The sequence below is a fragment of the Dermacentor andersoni genome, chromosome 9, assembly GCF_023375885.2.
Source record: "Dermacentor andersoni chromosome 9, qqDerAnde1_hic_scaffold, whole genome shotgun sequence".
NCBI lineage: Eukaryota > Metazoa > Arthropoda > Arachnida > Ixodida > Ixodidae > Dermacentor > Dermacentor andersoni.
Window position 1 is genome coordinate 8,420,544 of NC_092822.1, and position 21,623 is coordinate 8,442,166.

A 21,623-nucleotide genomic window follows, 5' to 3' on the forward strand; every position below is an offset into this window, starting at 1 on the left:
GTCACGCTTCCCGGAAACCACAGCTTTCTTGTGGATGTGCGGAGTCGAGCGCGATGGTATTGTTGCAAGGAACCGAGCGGGCTGAGCTGCTCGGAAAAGGAGTTTGTGTTTGAGTTTTCGCGTAACAGAATCATCTCTTCTGGTATATTCAAGTTAAACTCCGGCGCTATCATGTCTGTAGGTTGTGTTTAGGTCGTACTTCTCAATTATTTGGATGTATTTTACTTTGAGGAATTCAATTATTTCAGTAACACCTCTGTGCCATATGGAGGGCCTGCGCGGTTGTGGTTCAGAATGATTTTTCGCCAAGCGAAATCCGAGGCTGACATCGAATTTTTTGCGACACTGGGCCCTTAACACTATCCCATTAAAAATACAAGGACTAATTCCTTGTATGGCAACACACGACGTGTCAGCATGCAGCCAAGCCCATCAGTCATGCCTACCTGTGACTCTTCATCCTAAAGAAGAATTAGACAAATATAAAAAGCCAGAAATAAAATAGAATTTCAGTTCTTGCAGCAGCGCATCACCCCCGAGCACATTGTTCCAAGCACACAGTGAAGTTCATGACACTGTTCTTACCTGCAGTTCCTTGGCCTGCCTCTCCACCTCAGCACGCTGGTAGTTGGCCAGGGTCAGAGTAGACAAGCGGCCTTCAGCTGACTGCAGCCAGGGTCCGAACTTGTTGAAGGCAGCGTTGAACTTTTTGCAGTTCTCGAATGCCCGTTGCAGTCGTGTATGCCTGTGAGAAAGAGAGAACACAATATAAGCATAGTACAAAAGCTGTAATGCAGAGCTATAATAATGGAAGCAACTTGAAGAAACCAGAAATTGGGTGAGCTTTTAAAATCGTGCAGCCAGCATCAGTTCAGTATCTGCTTGGCTCGCCTACAACTTTAAATGTGATTGTACAGAAAGGCCATGCTTGCTTTACAACAGTATGCACACAGCCCTCTGGAGAAAGGTAGGCAAAAGGCATCTGCAAACAGAGACCGCTGAGCAGTGCACCCTAACTTGAAATCACCCCTCAAACTGCTGTTGGCAACCTGCAGCTAGCTACTCTAGAAGCATGAAGAATGCACACAACACAATCAATACTGAGGCTCTACTTACAAATGTTTTTAAAGAAAAGAGAGAAAGAAAGAAGAATAAGCCTTTTTTGAAGTTGTTTGTCTTATTCTTTTTCTTGCATAAAAGTAGTAGACTTTGAATCAAATACTAAGTCAAATCAATAAACAAAAAATAAATAAAGAAACCTCGAATATCCAATCGTATAGCGAGTACCAGAGAATGTTTCACAAAATTTAATGCTTACACATTTTGGGCAAGAAATCATGCTGCTGCACATGCTTGGGAGTCTCCTAGCATTGCATAACCAGAATGCAGCAAGCCATTAGTAACTTAGGTATATAGAAATCAAGCATATGGTATACTCTTAATAAAGGGAGCTATAGATTATTATGCCAGCACTGATTACAGCTCAATTATACAGTCGAACCCGGCTATATCGAACTCGCCAAAAAACGCTTATCAGTTCGATATAGAGAACAATTCAATATAAACCTGCTAAATAATTGGATGTCATAAAAGCACATACCATTTATAAAATCACTTTATTGATGAAACTAGCTTAGTTTCGCATAAATAGTCCTCCATTTTTCTTCTGCTTGGGCAATTTTACTGCCTGCGACACACGCACTTCACATTGTTCAAGGAGTCAGAGCAGCTGAGGTCGCAACCTTCTGCATTCGCGCAGAAGCACCGCACTAGTGCGAGCGAACCCATCACTTTGGAGCATGTAAGCAAGGGACCGTCGTTGCTTTCCTCATTGTGCCCACTTTCACTTGTGCTCAGTACGATGTCGGCAATGCAGTCTTCGTTTTCGGGCTCTCCCGTGGTCGCGACACCATCATTTGCACTCGCAAACTTGTTCACTGTTGATTCGTCAACAGCTTCCGGAAATTCTGACAGCTCGTTCCAAACTTGGGCAACACTGGCAATGGCTTCGTCGCATTCATCAGAATTTACAGTCATCACCGAGCACACGGAAGCTGGCACGGCTGAAGCAATTTCGGATGAACCCCTCGTGCACGACCGTGCGTATGTGTCGGGCGCCACGGGCACCGGGTCGCAAGTTTGCCCGCTTTAGCCCTAATCTCCCCCTTATTCTTCAAGATCGTGCTGAGAGTGCTCCTCAGAATCTTGCACGTTGCGGGGACATCCGACTTCTCACCGCATCCGACCTGATTTATGATTTCGAGCCTCAACGAAAGGTGAATTCTGCCGCTTCATCATGGCAACACTGCGAGAGAAGGCCCACAAGGCGCACACACAATGAACCAGAAAAGCAGCAACACAACTCGCACTTTCGCCGTCTTGCACGACGAGGGCACAAGAGCCTGATTGGTTGTTTGAGCAAGCGCTATGGGCGGGCCAGGATAATATTTTGCAGGGGGGTGTCGATGGCTCATCCGAGGCAGCGCGGTCACGGTAGGGAGAGCGGTTGGACGGAGCCGCACCGCCAAGTTTTTCCGCCACCGTGAGGGAAAGCCAACTTGTGGGGGCACTTTTCTGACGCTTCACGTTCGATATATCGGGAGTCACTGCTATTTTTGTTTGATGTAAGCGTAATGCTTGCTATATATACTTATTGTAACTATACCGTGTCCAGAAATTGTTAAATATATAGAATAACTCGATGTAAACGGGTTCGATATAGTCGGGTTTGACTGTAGTATATGAAAGTCTGGAAAATGTTTTCTGATCAATAGAATTTGTTCAATAAAACCAAGTGCTTTTTTTTTTCTTCTAAAACTAACGAATTAGTGATGTTCACACAAGGGATCATTTGTGTCGGTCCTGTTGACCCAGAAGAACCCTCGTACCGACAGAGGTAGAACTGGTCAATGTGGTGCGAATTGCGGTATTTGGGCACTGTGTGTGCGATCCCCACATCGGGCTGACATCGAGGTGTGCTCGCAGCGACCAAGTCCGTTACTGTTTCAGCCGGGGCAGCCCATCAGTGGCACACCTGGCGCTCCTTTTGCACCGAAAACCATGTGACATGCTCGCTTGGGCAGCATCAAGCACGAGGGGCTCTGTGGTGCATGCGACATATGTGGCACTGCGCTGGTCTCTACACTAGATACAGTTGAAGCTCGAGGTAATGAAGTTGCACTTGCAGACAAAAATTCGAGGTTTTAAAACTTCAGCAGTAGAAATTATTTCAGAAGTTCCCAGAACATTCCTGGTGGATAGCATGTTGTCTGTAATCGCTTATAAACAAATCGCAAGGTTGGGCCATAATAGCATGGTTATCATTGCCAGCATGCGCGGTGCAGATCGCGCCGAAAGCAATGTATCGGTGTGGCTCACAGCATCAGAGATTAGCGTGTTGCATCGTGCAGCACCTTAAATCTTGGATGTTGTAAACTTTCTGCAGCGCAGAGCACTGAAGTGTGGAAAGAGGGGCCAAACCATTCAAGCTAACTCGCCCAGATCACTATTCTTATTCAGTAAATCTTGGATGCCATGGATGATTGCACTTAGTGCCTGCAGCCATCATCAAATGGCGCCCTCAAATTAAAAACAAAAGTGCAAAAATATACAGAAATCCATTCTGAGAAAACAATTAAAGATTGATCTTGCAGTTTCGCCAGAAAGGCGGAGAATTGATGGCGATAGCAAAGAGGCAACTACACGAAGTAAGGTTCGTAGTTCCAGCGGTGTCACATGTGCTCAGGCAAAGATATCACTCGACGACCAAGAACACTGGCTGCTGCAATGTGAGCAAATGCTTTGCACCAAGTCCCGAAAACTTGAGATTGCACAACTGCCAACACTATACATGCCCACGAGAACAAAATGTGCATCAAAGTATTAACCATCTCGACTCGGCTTTTGCACTTGCTGAAGATTACCTATAAGACACGGTGCATGGCTTGCATATGGACAGCCATGCATAGCTACAGCAAAAGTATAGGAGAGGAGATGTGCATGCTACGGGGATAGGGCTGATAGGAGCAATGCATCGCAATGCAATTCCCCATTGGATGGGAACTTATACTCCAGCTGAACCGGTGCAAACTACCAGCAGTGAAGAAGACTGGTGCTGGTGAGGTGCAGTACCTGTCGGTGGCCTCCTTGCGGAGCTGGTCCCATCCGCGGCGCAGGCCGTCGAGGCGTGTGCGTAGCTGTTGGGCCTCCTGCTTGCGGCTCATGCGGGTGACCATGTCGGCCCCCTTGCTCAGCACCAGGTGCACCTCGTGCTCCTTGTCTAGCAGGCTCTTGTACGCTGGCTGCATCAAGGAGAACACAGAGGAGAGACTCTTGCTGCTACTCTCGCACTGTTAGCATCAATTCAGATGAGCTTCCCAACTCTCAACTTCGAGAAAAATAAACTCCGACACTTCCCTTTTTCATACCATCTATATTAAGAAACGCTTACCGTATTTACTTGCATAACGATCGCACTGGCGTAATGATCAAACCTCTGATTTGTGTCGTCAAAATTTGATTTTTTTCTTTCCCACGTAATGATCGCACCCCTAACTTGTCGCAGCGATATGTCGTGTGCCAAGTCTAGCTAATGATGATCGCACTTACCATCTGTCGAATGCAGTCAACTGCTACGCGAACAACTCTTCAAGACATACCGAATGGTCTGCATGCACCAAACTGATTCTTAAGCAGATGCCCCATTTCATTCCTTTCATCACTCTCCGCACTTCTATGAAAAACAAAAAATCTACAAGAAAACTTGCCTTGGCTTTATTGTTTGTAGGCTTTATAATGGTTGTGGTCAACAACAACAAAAAGGTGCCTTTCGATTCCTCTCGTCTGCACTCGTGGGAATGCAACAAATCGCGAGCGGCAACGATAGTAGCCACATTTACATTGATATGTTAGAAGTCTACCCTATTCATATGCAGACTCCTGCAACACAGCTAAGATATTCGCCCCCCCTTAGCGGAAAGGTGCCATATTAGGATAGTAGTGAAGACAAATGCCACAGTTTTCGCAGCATGCCCACCATGTGTTTCTACGTCACTGGCAGCTAAGTGCGTCTATCTCTGTTTCTGTCCCCTCAAAGTGGACATGGCTACATTGTTGCTGCAAATTTGCCAATATCAAAGATATTATTCATTACTGAAATGGAACAAACTGGTTCAATGCACATAATGTACTCACGAGAAGAAAAAATATTGCATTTGGTGCGTTTCGCTTGCTCCGCTGGCCGCCACTTTTGTTTTGGTGTTCCACACTGTTACAACGGCAGCCGCCTGTTTGTTGACCCATTATCTTGCAGCAAAAGAAATTTGTTTTTTTTTTCAGAAAATTTAACCAGCGTAATGATCGCACCCCTTAATTTAGGTCGATTTTTTAAATATGGTAATTAAAGCATGAACTTATATCAAACGACGCTAATTATGATAACAAACATATCACATACGTGAAGCCCATCTTCTTTCACTGCTGCATCAATTACGGCTCTTACTTCTTGCTGAGAAGTTACAAATAATACAGAATGGAACCACTTCTCGCTGTCCATGATCCTCATGGAAGACAACTTCCTCAAGGACTATATTCACAACCTCCTTATCAAATAATTCATACTATTTATTTTGTTATCATTTTAACTTACGTATTTTCATATTTTTGCTTTCATATACATCCTTAAAAATATTTCCGACAGCAATCCCACCCCATCTGTAATGGCACCTCAGCCCTGAATGTAAGAAAACAAATAAAATGGGTGGCTTGCTATTGTAACAGTACAGGTGGGAGAGGGTGCTGTAAAGCAAAAAGATGCACACAATCAAGAACATGGGTGCATCCTTACAGCGACCTTATATCTTATCACAGTGCATGTCGTTGCTAATAATTGGAACGAAGTAATCAGATTGACTTTCACACTACCACAGATTACAACCATGAGGAAGAGTCAATTTCAGAACAAGTGTTCATCACTGAGAAACATACCTATGGAACTCAATACTGCACCTAGATCAGCTATGATGAGTACTGCTAATATCCTGACCCATAGCAGGGAATAGATTCAACAGGACATAAATCCTTTTGAAAGCAGGGTGTAAGATTTGGGGGAATGTGGTCTCAGAGTCTGGTGTCACACTGAGGGTCGCTTTTAAGCCTAGGCCAACGGTGCATATCAAAATGGCGTAGCTGGCCTACGCTACTGGGGTGTGACACGGAGGCTAAGAGGGCCGACACCGTTGTCCAAACTTTCTTGACGAGAGTTGCCAACTTGGTGATGAATATGAAATTGGGAGGTTGGAGTATTAAAACAGGGGGTTTGTTCACATGGGAGGAAAAGGGCACACTTATCTACAGGAAAAGGCATAAGATAATCATACTAGCAAAAGCATCGAGCGCAGTACACATAGCAAACAGCTACAGGCTACATGTCAGAGCAGACTACGTCATTCTGGAATAGCACACTCCACACACTGAGGATGTCTCTTAGAAATCCCTCCATCTTCCCTGGGTCACTCGCTAGGGAAACGGGTAATGTTCCAGTTAGCCAGTCTGGTAGTTAGCATCACCACAGCATGCCACCTCCGAGGAGGAGAAGGTTGACACAAAGCCCATGCGCAACCCCCATGCTGATCTTTGAACGGAGGAAGCAAGCATGCCAGACCCAGTGTTTCACTGATGACCGGGTAGAGCTCCATGGCCCCAGTTTGCAAGGTAAAGCTTCTCCAGGTCCTAGCGTCTTTCACTCAAGTTTTGGAAAACTCTTCACCGTATCATTCTCACAACAACCTCTAATTTGGCATCACTGTCAGCATCACAGTGCCCACGTTGACTCACTGGAATGACGTTTGACATCAATATCGCAATGACCCCGGTATCCACTCTTCGGTGAATACGGCAAACATAACAAGGGCTCCACCAGGTTTTTATTCAAGTGATGCACAAGCATGCTAATGCAAGTGCTCCGGGGCACACTAGTAACCAATCTTTATACACACATCTCTGGTCACACATTTCCTTTTGTCAGCTATTATGGTAGTCACACAGAATCTTATTAGATCTACAACTAACAAGGACCCACAGCTACTTGCCCCAGAATCTAAGCAAAGACCATAATGCACTTTACAGTGCTCACATTGAATGCTAACTAGAGATTGCATACAGAAGTGCCGCACCTCAAACTCGGTGACTTGCTGGTGCAGAATGTCAGTGTCGGCCGAGATCTTCAGGTCGGGAGCAAGGCTGAGCTGGATGCCACGAAGCCACTCCTGAATGCTATCACAGTTCGAGAAGAAGCCTCGGTCCTCCTTCAAGGACGACTCCAATTCAGCCTTGCGGTTGTCTGAGAATAAGAGGTGAATGAGCATGAGCTTTCAATGCAAAGTAAGCATAACGCAATATGGGCACGCTCTTTCTGATAAAAAACAACACTTCCAATACTGAAAATTACAGCGCACACCTGAACAGGACAGAAAACAAAGAAACGCTGTAACACAGTAACACGGAACACCAACTAGCCCGGTCTCAAACCTTGTTGCAGACTTTCAAAACCTTTGTTTGGGTTCTCATAGTATAAGCACACTTCTGTTACGTTAACTATTGATACAATGAAACAGTTCTTGAATGATGCTCAATCTCTAATTAAGTCTGGTTTCTGGAGAGAAAGTGAGCTAGCATGTTTATCTGCAGTAACTCTGTATTGGTAGGAGAAATAATAAATAAGTGCATAGCTAATACTGAACAGTGAAAGCTCTTACGCAAGTCTTGTGTTTTGAAGTGTGCAGCTACCAGCGACTCCATAAGCAAAACCTAGCAGAAAGTATGTACATCTCTGGTAATGAGTAATCTGTGACCAACTCACTGATCTTGCGACTGAGGCCATTGTAGAGCTTCTGGGCACTTCCCAAGCGGGCCCTGACCTCAGAGCGTGAGGCTGCATCTGACAGCAGCTCACAGAGGTTCTCAGCTCGGGCTTCGGCTTCAGCCAGCGGTGGTCGCTGGGCATCGAGGCGTTCCTCCAGGGTTGCCAAGCGATGAAGTTGGGCTTCGCAATCTCCAGCCTCAGAGAGGCGTTCGAAGTCGTCACCAACACCCTGCAGGCATTGACACAGATAAGGATCACTTGGGGTCTCGGAAAAGTGAAGAACACTTGACATGAGAGTCTTCTTAAAGAACCTTTCAACTTAAGGTGTTGGCTTAAATGCAGGAGCGTGCAATATCGAATGCATCGAAACTAAGTACTGGTATAAATGTGAGAGCAGAAAAACAGCTGTGTAAGACTTCTGACAAGTCCCTAAACAATGGTTTGTGTGCACAGTGTTAAACAAGCACTGTTTTTGTTAATGAATGTATCAAAGGCCAATGTGTAACCAACGAGGAAATGCACTAACATGTCATCTACTAGAGATGTGCAACTAGTCTAAACCCCCAATGCTTAATTCGAATCAGTTGGTATTAGGCTCGGTTCGAAAGGCAGTTTTACTATTCAAAATATTTGAACAAAAGAAAAATGCTGTTGTCATTTGTTTAAGTCAGCTAAATGTATTGCGGTAAAGCATATTCGTTGTGCAGTGAAGCACATGAATAAAACAGGGGGAACTGTCATAGGGTCACTGCTGGAGCTTATGGCTACCCAACACTATCAGCTCAAGTACCAACAGTAGCTGCGCTTACACCGATACAGTAGAAGCATATCATATTAATTTACCGTATTACATTTACTCATACTCCACGATTTACATGAATGCGCATTTTCCTGTCCAGCCAACTAGCACCATCCGGTGTCAAGTATAAAAGCTAGAGCTCTCATTTCCGACAAGTGTGCTTTTGCTGTTGCATTGCAAAATGCACAAAAAGTAGGACACGTTACCAAAAGTACCTGCAGAGTGTCGGCTACGTTCTGTTAGGTTCTCCTTCATTTGTCTGCAAAGACAAACTTACACAATGTTTATTTTGTGGAAACTTACTGTAGTGTATAAGGATATAAAAATTTCACAGTGTGTCTGCAACTGTTGCCATGTCCAGTGGTAGCCGAGCACGGCAGTCATGGTCTGCAGCTCCTCAAGGTGGACTTAACTACGTTGATGCAGCGAATCAAGTCACTCACCGATGTTAATCTTATTTATTATTGACAAAGTACACTGTTTCAATGCACGTAATGTACTCGTGTAATGTACTCAGAAGTGAAAAATCGTGTGCGACTTGCACTGTAAGCTGCCATTCTTGTTTTGCAGTTCTGCAGTGCTGCAGCAACCAGCCAATTGGTTGGACATTTGTCATCTCGATGTAAATGCATTCCCATAATTCCCAATACGATATGCTTTTATTTACATGGGCTGTAGAAATGCACATTCTCTATCTCAAGCTATCCTTGCTTGGAGCATTTGATGTGATACTCTTGAAGTTCATGTAAATACAGCTACTGTACTAAAGACACTGTTTAGAAACTACAAATATGACGAAGTAACAAGCTTGGCAATGTCTTCAGAACCTAAGGTCACTCTAAAGCAATTGTGTACCACCAGGATGCTTCAATGGCAAACTGGTTTAAAACTGGCTTTAAAAGAAGCAAGGAAAATTTCAACACAAAGGAACTCATTTATGTTCTCAACAGTGAAAGCTTCTGAAGAGGCTCCTTCCATGTCAGCACTGTGGAAAGCAGGGTTGTGCAAACTCACACATACAAAACAGCTGAATATCGAATCAAACATTGAACACTAGATTTAACACAAACTTTTATCCTTCCAAATTTTATGCAAAAAACAGTGCTGCACATGCTCAGGAGGCTAATCACATTACTTAACAAGAATCTTGCTAGCTGTCAGTAACTTAGGCACCGATGAATGTGGATGTATGTTCTACTCTTATTAAAGGGAACACCAAATTAGTATGCCACCACTCATAACTACTCAGTGTGTATACGAAGGTCTGGAAAATATTTTTTGTTGACAGAATGTTTGAAATAGCGAAGTTGTGCAAAATACCAATGGGGTTTTCAGTTTAATAGTGGGTCACACTGTGCTTAATGGCAATCTTCCATTGCTTAGAAAGTAATGCTTTCCAGTGCTATGCCAGTAAACAGGAGGCTTTTTCTATCTTTATGGTAGGTGGTTTCCACAGGCTATCGTCAGCTCCTTAAGGCCAATCTGTGCTCCAGACAAAAGCGGGGAATGCGCTCCGTGCAGTCATAGGCGCCGCAAGCGTTGACCGCAGTTGGCACTAATAGTGAGGAGTTCTCAAATCGGGAAGCCCACAGCAAGTTTTCACAGTGGTGCCCACTGTTGGCTCGACTTGAGAAGAGATGCCTACCAATATCAGACACAGGTGTGTCTAGTGAGCGACTCTGAACAAATTGTGACATGTAGGAAGGTGTCGTCGTCCCCCGGACATGTCAAGCAGCTTCCCTTGCTTCATGACATCATTAAATAACTGCAGAGATACTGCCAAAAAAAAGTGCAGCACTGGAGAATTTTGTTGACCACAAAGCACAATTTTCCTGCACATTATTTACTGTGCAATAAACTAGCCAATTAAAATTTTTTTTTCATATGTCTAGTTGGTGAAACAAATTGCATTTCTGCAAAACCAATAGTAATCGCATTCGAAAAATGATTGGTTTGAATTGCACTTGGGTTTCATTATTTGAATTTGCTTTGAAATTGAAAATTTCGGTTAACTGCTGTCCAATGAACGCAGCAATGTCTGAATGAACAAATGTATGCAGAGAGTTGCACATAAAATAGTGGATTGGTGCACTCATGCCTAGCTGTCATATGACCACAGGGTGTGGGGCGACCTTCAAATTGAACAAGGCACCTTTCTGCTCATCTCCTTTCTGTGACACAAGGTCTGAACTACTACTTTACAGGAACAACAATGCTTTGGCTGTTTACAACTGGATGCCACAGGGCTAAACAATCTTATCTGAAACTAGAAAAAAATTTGCTGTCTATTTTGTACAACTAAAGCAATTTAATTACATTTTTTTTATTACTGCACAGTAACAAGGATCATTGTTACAGCAATGCCCATGTGTTGCCGCTTCAGAACTTCTTAGCATGCCATGCCTATGTCTCATTTCAAATTGCTTAGGTGCTTGTACTGGAGTTCATTCATAGCCTGAGTGAGTACCACCACCTGCAACAGTGCAACTAATTCCATGGCCCCCATCACAGCCATCACATTTCTTATTCCTCTTTACATCAAGCACATAAATATGCAGTGCAATCTCAATACAATTCTGCATGTATTTCAGGATATTAATACATTTCTTCTTCTTTTCCTGGGCAACGTGCCACAGGAGCAATGCATTTTCGTATGGTTATTGCAATCGCATCTTCACCTGAAATTGGACAATACAGAAGTGGGCTCTTACTGGTATTTTGAAAACTTGTAGCTTTATATGCCAGTGCACCAGCCTAAATACCATTCCAGCGACCCACAAACAATGTGTTGAGCCCCATCCACACTAGAGACAACACGCACGTGGCACGCCATCATTGGTAAATGCTGCTGGGAAGTGCGGCCACACGGCCTGGCAGGACGCTGATGCTCAGCTGAGTGAGAAAATGGCAGCTTCCTTTTTTAACCTCTCGACGAAATTTTTTACAGACACTGAAAAGAAACTTCAGTGCAAACTGACGAACTGTTTTAATGTTGCTAAAGAAAAGTGCGTTGGCTGTGGTTCATGTGGCCTCAAGTGATGCTGCTCCACATAATGTGTTATTTATTTATTCATATACCCTAAAGGCCCATTCGGGCATTACATAGGGGGGGAGCCAGTTACAATTACAAACGTGTAAAATAGAACATTGGTAAGATACAGTGACATAATTATATACAGAAAGAATAACATACGTAAGTAAGCACTCAACGCAGAAATAATCACACATTTAGGAAAATCTTTAACTTGTTAACAAAAACATCATGGTTAATGGCAGATACAATGTCCCTCGGTAGTTTATTCGAATGATATATTGCCAAAAGTAATGGAGAATGACGATACAGATTAGTGCGAGCAAAAAAGGGTTGCACTTTAAATGGGTGATCAAAACTCTGAAAAATACTATGAGCTACATTGATGTAAGAGTCATGGAACAGGGATTTACTATGATAAAGCGCGTGAAAATGTGATAATAATGTTGTTAGTCGGCGGTTTTGAAGAGAGGGCAATGAAAGCGATTCCTTGATATCAATAACTCCGTAGTTTCAAGAGTATTTCTTTGTGATATATCTTGCTGCTTTATTTTGTATTGCTTCGAGTTGATCGATCAGATAAGTTTGATGCAGATTTCAAATAATGGATGCGTATTCTATCTTTGAACCAACAAGCGTAGTGCGTGATAATAACTTAGTAGCAGAGTTCGCCAAGTATAAGTTACATTTAATGAAGCTGAGTGTTTTGGATGCCTTACTGGTTATGGTATTAATGTGCTCGTTCCAAGATAAATCAGAGGATAAATGAACTCTGAGATATTTAAATGTGGATACTTTCTCAACAGGGATTCCCTGAATTGTGTAGTAGCTCAATTCCGGGTTATGTGCTCTCGTGAACGTCATGGCCTTAGTTTTAGAAATGTTAATTTCTATTTGCCACTGGCAATACCAAAATGCGAGTTTGTCTAGGTCTACCTGTAATGAGTTCTCGTCTTCGATGTTACTAATTCGTCTGTAGATGATACAGTCATCTGCGAATAACCTGATAGTGGAAGATAAAGTGTTTCCTATGTCGTTATAGATCAGAAACAATATTGGACCCAGGACCGCACCCTGTGGTACACCAGATTTTACATGCAGAAGTGAAGGTGAGTACCCGGTCACGTAGACTGACTTCGGTTGGTTAAAAAATTAGCTTTCCAATTTATATTCCTACTGTTTATGTTAAGATTCGTTAGCTTCATTAATAAGTGGATGTGCGGAACTTTGTCAAATGCCTTTGCAAAATCAATATAGCATCTACTTTTAGTCCACCATGAACCGCTTCGTGGAGGTCAGTTACCAATTCGAATAGTTGAGTTTCACAGGAATGACCACGAAGGAAACCATGCTGATTGCTAGAGAAGAAATTGTGATCTGTTAGAAATTTTTTTACGGTGGATGATATGATGTGCTCTAGTAATTTACAACATATGCTTGTTAGTGAAATGGGCCTGTAGTCTGAGACTAAAGAGGGATCACCAGACTTAAAAATATGAATCATGCGTGCACTCCTTCAGGCGTCAGGCAAGCATCCTGTATCAACTGAGTGTTGAAAAATAGCGACCAAGATACGTAATATAGCTGGTTTTGTAAGCTTTAGCAATTTTGTGCAGATGTCATCTGGTCCGGGTGCCGAATTAACTGGTAGACGATCTGTAGCGGCTTCTACGCCTTCGTGAGTGACTGTGAGGCCTTTCATTGAAGTATTTAAGCTGAAAAAGTTCAGATCTGGTGGCACTGGTTCTTCTGATGTGAAAACCGAACACAAAAAAGTGTTTAATTCTTCTGCAACATTGGACTGCAGAAGAGGCTCACCATCTTTGGTTATCGACACAAGGGATGATGATGATGGTTTCGGATTTACTACTTCCCAAAATTTTTGCAGTTCTTTTTTAACATTTGAAATAAGTCATAGTTGTAAAACTTCCTTTGCTGCTTCAATTTCTGCTTTGCAAAGTTTTGCCTGTTCGAGAAAGCATTGCCAGTCATCGGCAGAGGTCGAATGCTTTGCCTTTGAGTACATTCTTTTCTTCTTATTAATGCAGCGCTTAACATGTGTTGTAAACCATGTATTTTTATTTGAAGATGTGATAGTAATTCTTGGAATATATCTTTCCTTTAGTTCAGTGAGCGTCCTTTGAAAGATCTGCCAGTTTTCATTCGTATCACACTCAGAAAAGGTGATTAAGATCTGCGTAGAAAATGTTAGCAGATCATTATTTAGTGCGCGTACATCCTCTCTGTTGTAATCGTATATGGTTTTCTTTGCATTACAAGGTTCTTCATATTTTATGGTATACTTGCAGTGGATAACATTGTGGTCACTCATGCAGTCAAGGATGCATACATACATACTTTGCGGATCTGTAGTCAGTACAAGATCTATAACTGAAACACCGCGCGTGGGACATGATACCATTTGGTTCAAGCTGTGGAGCAGAATCACTATACGCCATACGGACCTTTGCTGTTGAATTTGACAGAGAGTGCACCTATTTTCATACCTTTTTGACCTAGCTTTGGATAATACGATTTTTTTACGATACATCTGATTTTCCAGTTCTCATAAAGATTGTATCAATGAGATTCCACTGTAGCTGGCCACCAAACCATCATAATAAATTTATGATACAGACATAGTACCTCCCTAAAATAAAGGTCCTGCATAGCAGCCTCTCTTCTAGCGCTACAAGTTCAAAGATCATGGACTGCGTCGTGTTCTGCTGTAAGTGCGGAAGCAGCAGATGACTCAAGCAAAGCCTCTACCTGCAAACTGTCCAAGAGCCGGGCCAGAGCTGCTTGGAACTCAGACGAAGCTCCAGTGGCTGCCCCCAGTGCACGCTCCCGCTCCTCCAGCCTTGACACTATCTCAGCCCAGTGGCGTTTTATGCCATCCAGCTGTTCACGAAGGCGGCGTTCAGTTGGACCATCCTTGTCGTCCAGCTGGTCCAGCAGTTCGTGTGCGCAGGTTGTGAAGCGGCGAAGCAGGGGCTCCTGTGACGTAAGCTCGTCGCGCATACACAACACCTGCTGTGTCTGGGCAGCCACCAGGCGTGGCTCAGTTGCAATTGGACCCAACACCTGGAACATCTTGTCCTTCTGGATGAGCCAGTTGTGCAGAAGATCGTGGGTATCCTACAGAAATGAAGGAAAAAGCAGTTTTTCACACACAATACTTTTCACTGACTGCAATGGCCAGCCAAAAAAGCACATCTGCAATGTATGTGTGTCTGTAAACCATCTTGACAAACTTGAATTGCTGTAACTACACCCATTTACAAACAATATGGAAGGGACACTGACTGTTTTTAAGCAACAATTACTTGCAACAGATAAACTTGAACGTCACAACATGTGATGTCACATAGCTGTCCTCAAGAAAATTTCATTTTGTCAAACACTTTAGTGTCAACCCAAATGCTGAGTCATTTAGAGCCCCTTGAATGCAAATTCACGTGTTCTTTGTTCTATTAGCGATGTATACACCACTTTGTGTGTATGAAGATGTCCATTAGCCCTCTGCCTGCAAAAAAACAGTTGTGGCAGTGACAATTTGTTCAGATGTGATGCCAACAAGCCCCTGCTGTCGTGCCAGCTGTGTGTGCCCACCAACCTGGAACTCCTTCAGCAACTGTATCAGGAGGAGGCGCGAGCGCAGTGCCCCCTGCAGCCCTTGCCACCGGCTGAGCAGCTCGTCCAGCTGTGCCTGAAGGGCGTCGGCTCCGGGTGCCTGTGGTCGGCGCCGCAGCAGTTCCTGGGCCTGAAGGCGTGCCCGGTCCACCTCAAGTTGCTTCTCCTGAAGCTCTGTCTGCAGCTCGCGCAGCTGCGACAGCTGCTGGTGTGCCAGCTCCTGGCTTGTCGGCAAGTCACGGGGCACGCTACGGCTCTTGACAAAGGTTACCAGCGTGCGAATGGCCTCAGTGCATGTCCGCAGCTCCTCGGATAGCGAGTCCGCCTCCTGCTGCCGGTCTGAGAGGCGCACACCGAGCAGGTGGTAACGGTGGTTCATCTCGGAAAGTTGCTGCTGCACGGGGCTCAGGTCTGGGCCAAAGAGTGAAGAGAGGCGAGGCGAGATGGGTCAAGGCACAGCATGCGACCAGCACCACATTGAGACAGAACCAGGCGGCTACTAGCTGCGACTAGTCAACACGAGGCCATGACCGTTGCTACTTCACATAATTTTCAGGCTAGCTAAAGTGAATAGCAAAAAAGAAAATAGGGTTAACAGGATTAGAATGTCAGATGAATCAAGATACAGATGGAGACAAATGAACCCAGTCAGTAGTACTTAGACCAAGTGTGTAATGTGCTTGCTTGTACTCTTAAATGGCATAGAGAAGTGGGGCAGGAAAAGAGAGAAACCGCATCATTAGTTTGTCAGCTGAGAGTGCTCATGCAGATATTGTGGCTGCACAGTGCAGTGCAGGGACAATCAGCTGTGGTCCCTAAATCGTTCTGCTCCTGCAGCACATTTCTAAATGTTGCCGCAAGGACCTGTGTTCATACATGTTACAAGTAATAATTCTCTGGCGAATTAAACCAAACAGTGGTGTGGTCGTAGGCACTCATGATGACAGTCGCAGACAACCCTCCACAGTCCCACTGTCTCAAGCAAGTGGTGCTTGGCACATAAGCCACCCTAGGTCCCATCACACTCACCCTCGAGGGGCCCAAACTGGTCGATCGAGCTGTGCCTACTGCTAAAACCACTGGAGGCACTGGACTGTGGACTCTGCAGTGCCCTTCCTTCGGGTGATGACTCTATCAGGGTGCATGCGGGTTAGCAGGGAGACAGAAGAGGTTAGCTTCCAGAGGGAACCAGCACATGGGAACCCAAAAGGCAAGTCCCATTATGCTGAGAAAAATAAACAATTTTCAGACCGCCGAATGTCTTGCACAGGCTAAGCCACGACAGAAACAACCTGGTTGTAATTTCAGCAGAAAGGCTAAGGGCAAGCATGTGCTATAGAATGCAGTGCCATCATGTTGAAACCATTGCATGCAGTGGGCTGTGTGCAGCTGAACATTACGACCACTGGGACTTGTGCACAGGGATCTACTAATTCATTAAGAAAAGGCATGTTATTTCACAGACACTAACAGCAGCCATTTCAAGTTGCACAATAGGTGTGTAGCCACCCCTAACCATAACATCTCTCATTTATCCCCTTATTTTCACAAGCTGCGAACTCGTCTACCAGTATAGGAAGGGAGAGCTATATTAGATGTAGCCTAAGTACTAAGGTACAAAAGCATAAGATTCCATCCTCTTGCACTATGCATGCTTAAAATTCCACGAAACAGCCAGCAAAGCCACAGGGTATTGCCTTGAGGTTCTGTAGCAGCTACTGGCTACAGACTTCAGCAGGGGAGCAATGACCCACCGTGAGTGCTGCTGCCATTGGCATAGGGTTCCTTGTGGGGGCTACCTCCCTTACGGGCAGGCGGGCGTGAGCGGCTGTCCACCCGCAGCGCGTCATAGCTGCGACCCAACTCGTTGACACGGTCCATGGTGGAAGCGTACTCAGCATGCTCCTTCACCAGAGGCTGCACAAGTTGCAACACCAACCAAAATGTAGGCGTTTCATCCTCGTAACTTTCCATCCACCAGGAGCAAAACCAGGGACAAAAAAAATTTTGTCAAAGGGTGTAGATGGCATGAATTGCTAGACAACAGAAGTACGCACCTTGATCTCAGCAGCCTGTCGGCGTAAGATGTCTCGGTCCAGGGCCAGAGAACCAAGGGTGTCGAGGCGTCCCTCAGTTGTCTGCAGCCACGTCAACACTTGCTGTCGCAGTGTCTCGTATGCTGCCCCTTGCTCAGCACGTTGCCGTCCCTGCCTCTCCCGCTCAGACAGCACTTCACCAAGTTCTTTCCATTGTTGCTCCAGCTGTTTCACCTAGTACACGCACAGCATTGCAAGAATGAATTGAATACCACAAGTAGGTTTCATTTCGCCAAGCAGCAATTCTTTGCGTTTTAGACAATGCGGTTGAAGACCTTTCATAAATGAATATGGCAGCTGCAGTATTCCAGAACCCACTTCAAGAAGTGAGTGAGTGAGCGAAGAAACTTTGTTATGAATGCCTGCAGAACGGTTAGCCTGCCCCTGTTAGGGAGGCGTCACCGTGACGCGGCCATGACGTCTTCGCGGCGTGTGGCGCCTCTACTTCAGCCGCGGTCGCACTACTCCCTTTGGTCGACCGCGTCTGCCCCTCTTTTAGTGTGGCAGCCTCCCTCCGGTTTCACTCGGTCGTTGCCTTTCGAGGGCCGCCGAGATCTGCTGGACGGCCTGGGCTTGGACTTCAAGAAGTACATACTTTTATCCTTCCGTAACAATATAATTGAGATAAATCATGACAGGGTACATAAGGTGAAGAGCCTTCCTATTTTCCCATTACATAAGAGAAGTCTCAGGAACCTAATGCACTCAGAGCAATGCAGACAGCAAGTGCTTAACCAACCTGCACACGTCACACAGGAAGCTTTGATCCTTACTGGTGATATTACTGGTGATATGCTGTTGATATGTTCCTATTACGCACATTTTTCTAGCGCCAATGTTACCAATCAAGAACACAAAAAATGACCCAATAGAGTTAAGCTCATTTTTCACCGGTTCATACGTTCCCGGAAAGCACTATTTTTCGGCACCAACGTTCAGTACATCGCCAACTGCAATAATATGACACATTTTCCGGCTGCTAGGTTCCGTGTAAACAAAAAAATGTGCGAGGTGCGCGCGATCGAGAACAGTATATAGCTGCCCGCCGCAGCGGCTACATCGCAATGCTTGCCTGATCGTCTCATATGAAAACACTGCACGCACTCAGTTTCTCATTTTGGTACCAGCAAATCTTCTCCTGGATCGTCACATGCAGCAATCACAGCTATCATTGCCCATCATACTACAATAAGCCTCTTCGCCTATCCGTTTCACAGCATGTGGTGCCATCAGAAGCGTAGCACATGCGATAACCGAAACACACCACCGTTCTCTCCAGCATACTGCGATTGTATACATTTTCCGGCCGCTAGGTCCCATGTGAACAAGAAAAGGCACGAGACGTGCGTAATCAAGAACAGCATATAGCCACCCATCTCACGTGAAAATAGCGGCGTACACAGTCTCTTCCGGTACCAGCAAATCTCCACCCGCCACCCGGGTCGTCGCAGGCCGCATTCACAGTATTGCCGCTAAACCTATTGTGATAAGCATCTTAACCTATCTGTGCTGCACGCATTTAGCAGGCGATAATCAAAACATTAAATTAGCGATGAGAAAAGTGCAAACTCAGTATACTTAATAAAGGGAGAATCAGACATCCACCCGTTCATAGCAAATGCTACAAAGGAAACCCATACGGGTTCCTCAAAAGAAAAGCCTCACAGCTGAAGAAAAATTCGTCCTGGTCTCAGTCCAGGGCCAGAGAACCAAGGGTGTCGAGGCGTCTTTCAGTTTTTTTTTTCTTCAACTGTGAGGCTTTTCTTTCGAGGAACCCGTATGGGTTTCCTTAGTAGCAATTGCTATGAACGGGTGGATGTCTGATTTTCCCGTTATTAATTACTTCTCTACACCTTGCGGATTTCACAGAACTATTACGTCAAACTCAGTATACTGTAATAATGGGCGACTTCAATGCAAAAGCGGGGAGAAAGCAGGCTATGGAACAAGCAATTGGCAACTACGGCGTTGATTCTAGGAACACTAGAGGAGAGATGCTGGTAGAATTCGCGGAAAGGAATAAGCTGACAATAATTAACACGTTTTTCAAGAAGCGTAGTAACAGAAAGTGGACCTGGAATAGCCGTAACAGTGAAACAGGAAATGAAATTTATTTCATACTTTCTGCCGATCCCAGCATAGTGCAGGATGTAGAAGTGTTAGCTAGGGTAAAGTGCATTGATCATAGGTTAGTGAGGGCTGGGATTCATGTCAAATTTTTTTATTTACTTTGGATCGTACGCTTTCCCGGTTAGTAAATTTTTTCTGTCATTCCTTTTTTTTTTCTCTCAGGACATAAGAACGAGGTTCTACTGTATAAAAAGATCAAAGACAAGCATGCTTGAATATTACTGAATTGCAGTGCTTATCTGCAATGAGTTCAATCAGTGTTGACTGCACAACAGGAAGTGCTCGAGTGATATTGGTATTAGTATACAGGCGTGCAGCAGGGGAAAAAACAAAAAACAAAACATCTTGCCATCTCGTCTACTCCTCTACTCTATCTGAAGGCTGGCCAAGGTTGATCCTTTCACGGTCAATGCCGTAAATATACGGTGCCGCAAACAAGTCCCAAATGGTTGATGCTGTATATTTACGGCGCGGTCTGCAAGTTTGAAAAAGGCACAAATTATTTTTTTACTCTTCGTTGCCCAGCAAATGCTTCCACCCTGTGTAGATTAAGGCAATTCTTTATTTGCTCTACGGTCGCTTGGTTTTCATTCCAAGACTTCTTTACGCTGGCGCTTCAGCAACCACTCGCGCATCCGCGTGTGCGAAGGTGTGCAGTGGTTAGTTTTGGTTTCATCTTGCGGGATGTTCGCGTTGCACTCCTAAAGACTGATGTCTATCTGGTTTCTAATCCCTCAAAGGGTCACTGCTAGATGCGTGTCCATCTGTTGCTCACTGGGATGCAATTACATCTGTCCACAAGTGGGCTCTGGTATATACAAATGATGCTGTCGTATACAAACTAAGCCGCCATGCCTGCGTTTCTTTTTTCGTGGCTCGCCTTGCAAAAGCTGATTGTCCCTTGTAGGCGATGAAACGAAGGATTACTACAAGTTTCTGATTCGTTTGGCTTTCCCGATGAGTGCACAACCACCAAGTTTTCCTGTGTTTGCTCACATATACTCCCGAGTTCCGAGGTGTATTAAAGTTCACAGATTTTTGTGAGCTTTTTAGAAATTGATGTTTACGTTACAGAGACGAAAAGTGAATTTTGGTATTTCACAATTATCGGCTGTATTAGTACAGCATGCTGTCTAATATATTGGACACTGGAAATCTACCCGGTAATTTTTGGGGTAGTGGGTATGCAGCAACAAAGGGCAAATTTAATATTAAAAATGGCTTCAAAAGTACTAAATCTGTTTATTAATCAAAATTTTATCACAGAAAAAGAACATGTGATAAAGTATCAGAAATAGAACCTACATTCTCGGCGGTCGACGTAGAAAGCCGTGCTGCTGAATGCCGCCATTGCAAACACCCCTGGTGGCAAAACTAGTAATGCATTTTCATCAAAACTTCATAGGTGGCGCTAGTAGGTGTCTAAAATATTGGACAATTTGGTTTTACAGGCTAAAACATGCTGCGGCCTGGGTAGTGGCGGAGTATTTGATGTCCAATATATTGGACAAATGCCCCATAGCCTCAGGAGGATATAGTCGCCGACCAATTTTTCGGACTCCGAAAATTCGGACATGCTCGATTATTCGGTCTGCTTTGCAGCACTGCCATTCTCCCCATAGACCATAATGTATAACAACAGCTGAAAGTTCGGACACCTTGCAACCTCTCGTCTGATTTTTCGGACACTCCTTGAGCCAACTTGATCGAGAGCACCATGCACCGACTCTGACCGGTGCATGGTTCGACTTGCTGAACGCCATTTTTGTTTTGAATGGAGCCTCCTTGCTGCCCCACGAAGTGGCGCTACTGCAAAACACCGTTCATCATCGTTTCTGCCTCGTTCGTAGCTACAGCAGTTCTGGTCTCAGCTTAGTAAGCCTTGTCAAGACAATCCAGCAGCTGATTTGTTTCTTTCTTCGTATACGACGCTGCGAGTGGCCACCTTTTTGTTTGTGCGACCGGTATCGGCGTGACGGCGTGGTGACGTTTGCTTTGTGTGCTGTGTCGAGGTTGCGGTGATGCAAGCGGCATACAGAAACATAGCGTCAATTGTCTAATGGCACCGACAGT

At 44.6% G+C, this 21,623-nt stretch overlaps 1 protein-coding gene across 10 annotated transcripts in view; it reads right to left on the minus strand.

The window, feature by feature from the left end:
* shot (dystonin-like protein short stop) overlaps positions 1 to 21,623 on the minus strand; it is a 306,414-nt gene that overhangs the window by 67,483 nt on the left and 217,308 nt on the right. For 9 of the 10 annotated variants that reach the window (XM_055068483.2, XM_055068482.2, XM_055068481.2 and 6 more), the window contains 9 exons: positions 17,382 to 17,594; positions 17,079 to 17,241; positions 16,354 to 16,455; positions 15,308 to 15,735; positions 14,461 to 14,829; positions 7,859 to 8,090; positions 7,173 to 7,339; positions 4,132 to 4,301; positions 586 to 745 (listed from right to left, as the gene is read on the minus strand). In XM_055068483.2, coding sequence (XP_054924458.1) covers positions 586 to 745; positions 4,132 to 4,301; positions 7,173 to 7,339; positions 7,859 to 8,090; positions 14,461 to 14,829; positions 15,308 to 15,735; positions 16,354 to 16,455; positions 17,079 to 17,241; positions 17,382 to 17,594 — 2,004 coding nt within the window. The remainder of the gene's footprint in view (positions 1 to 585; positions 746 to 4,131; positions 4,302 to 7,172; positions 7,340 to 7,858; positions 8,091 to 14,460; positions 14,830 to 15,307; positions 15,736 to 16,353; positions 16,456 to 17,078; positions 17,242 to 17,381; positions 17,595 to 21,623) is intronic. The other variant, XM_055068486.2, reaches the window with a different exon arrangement.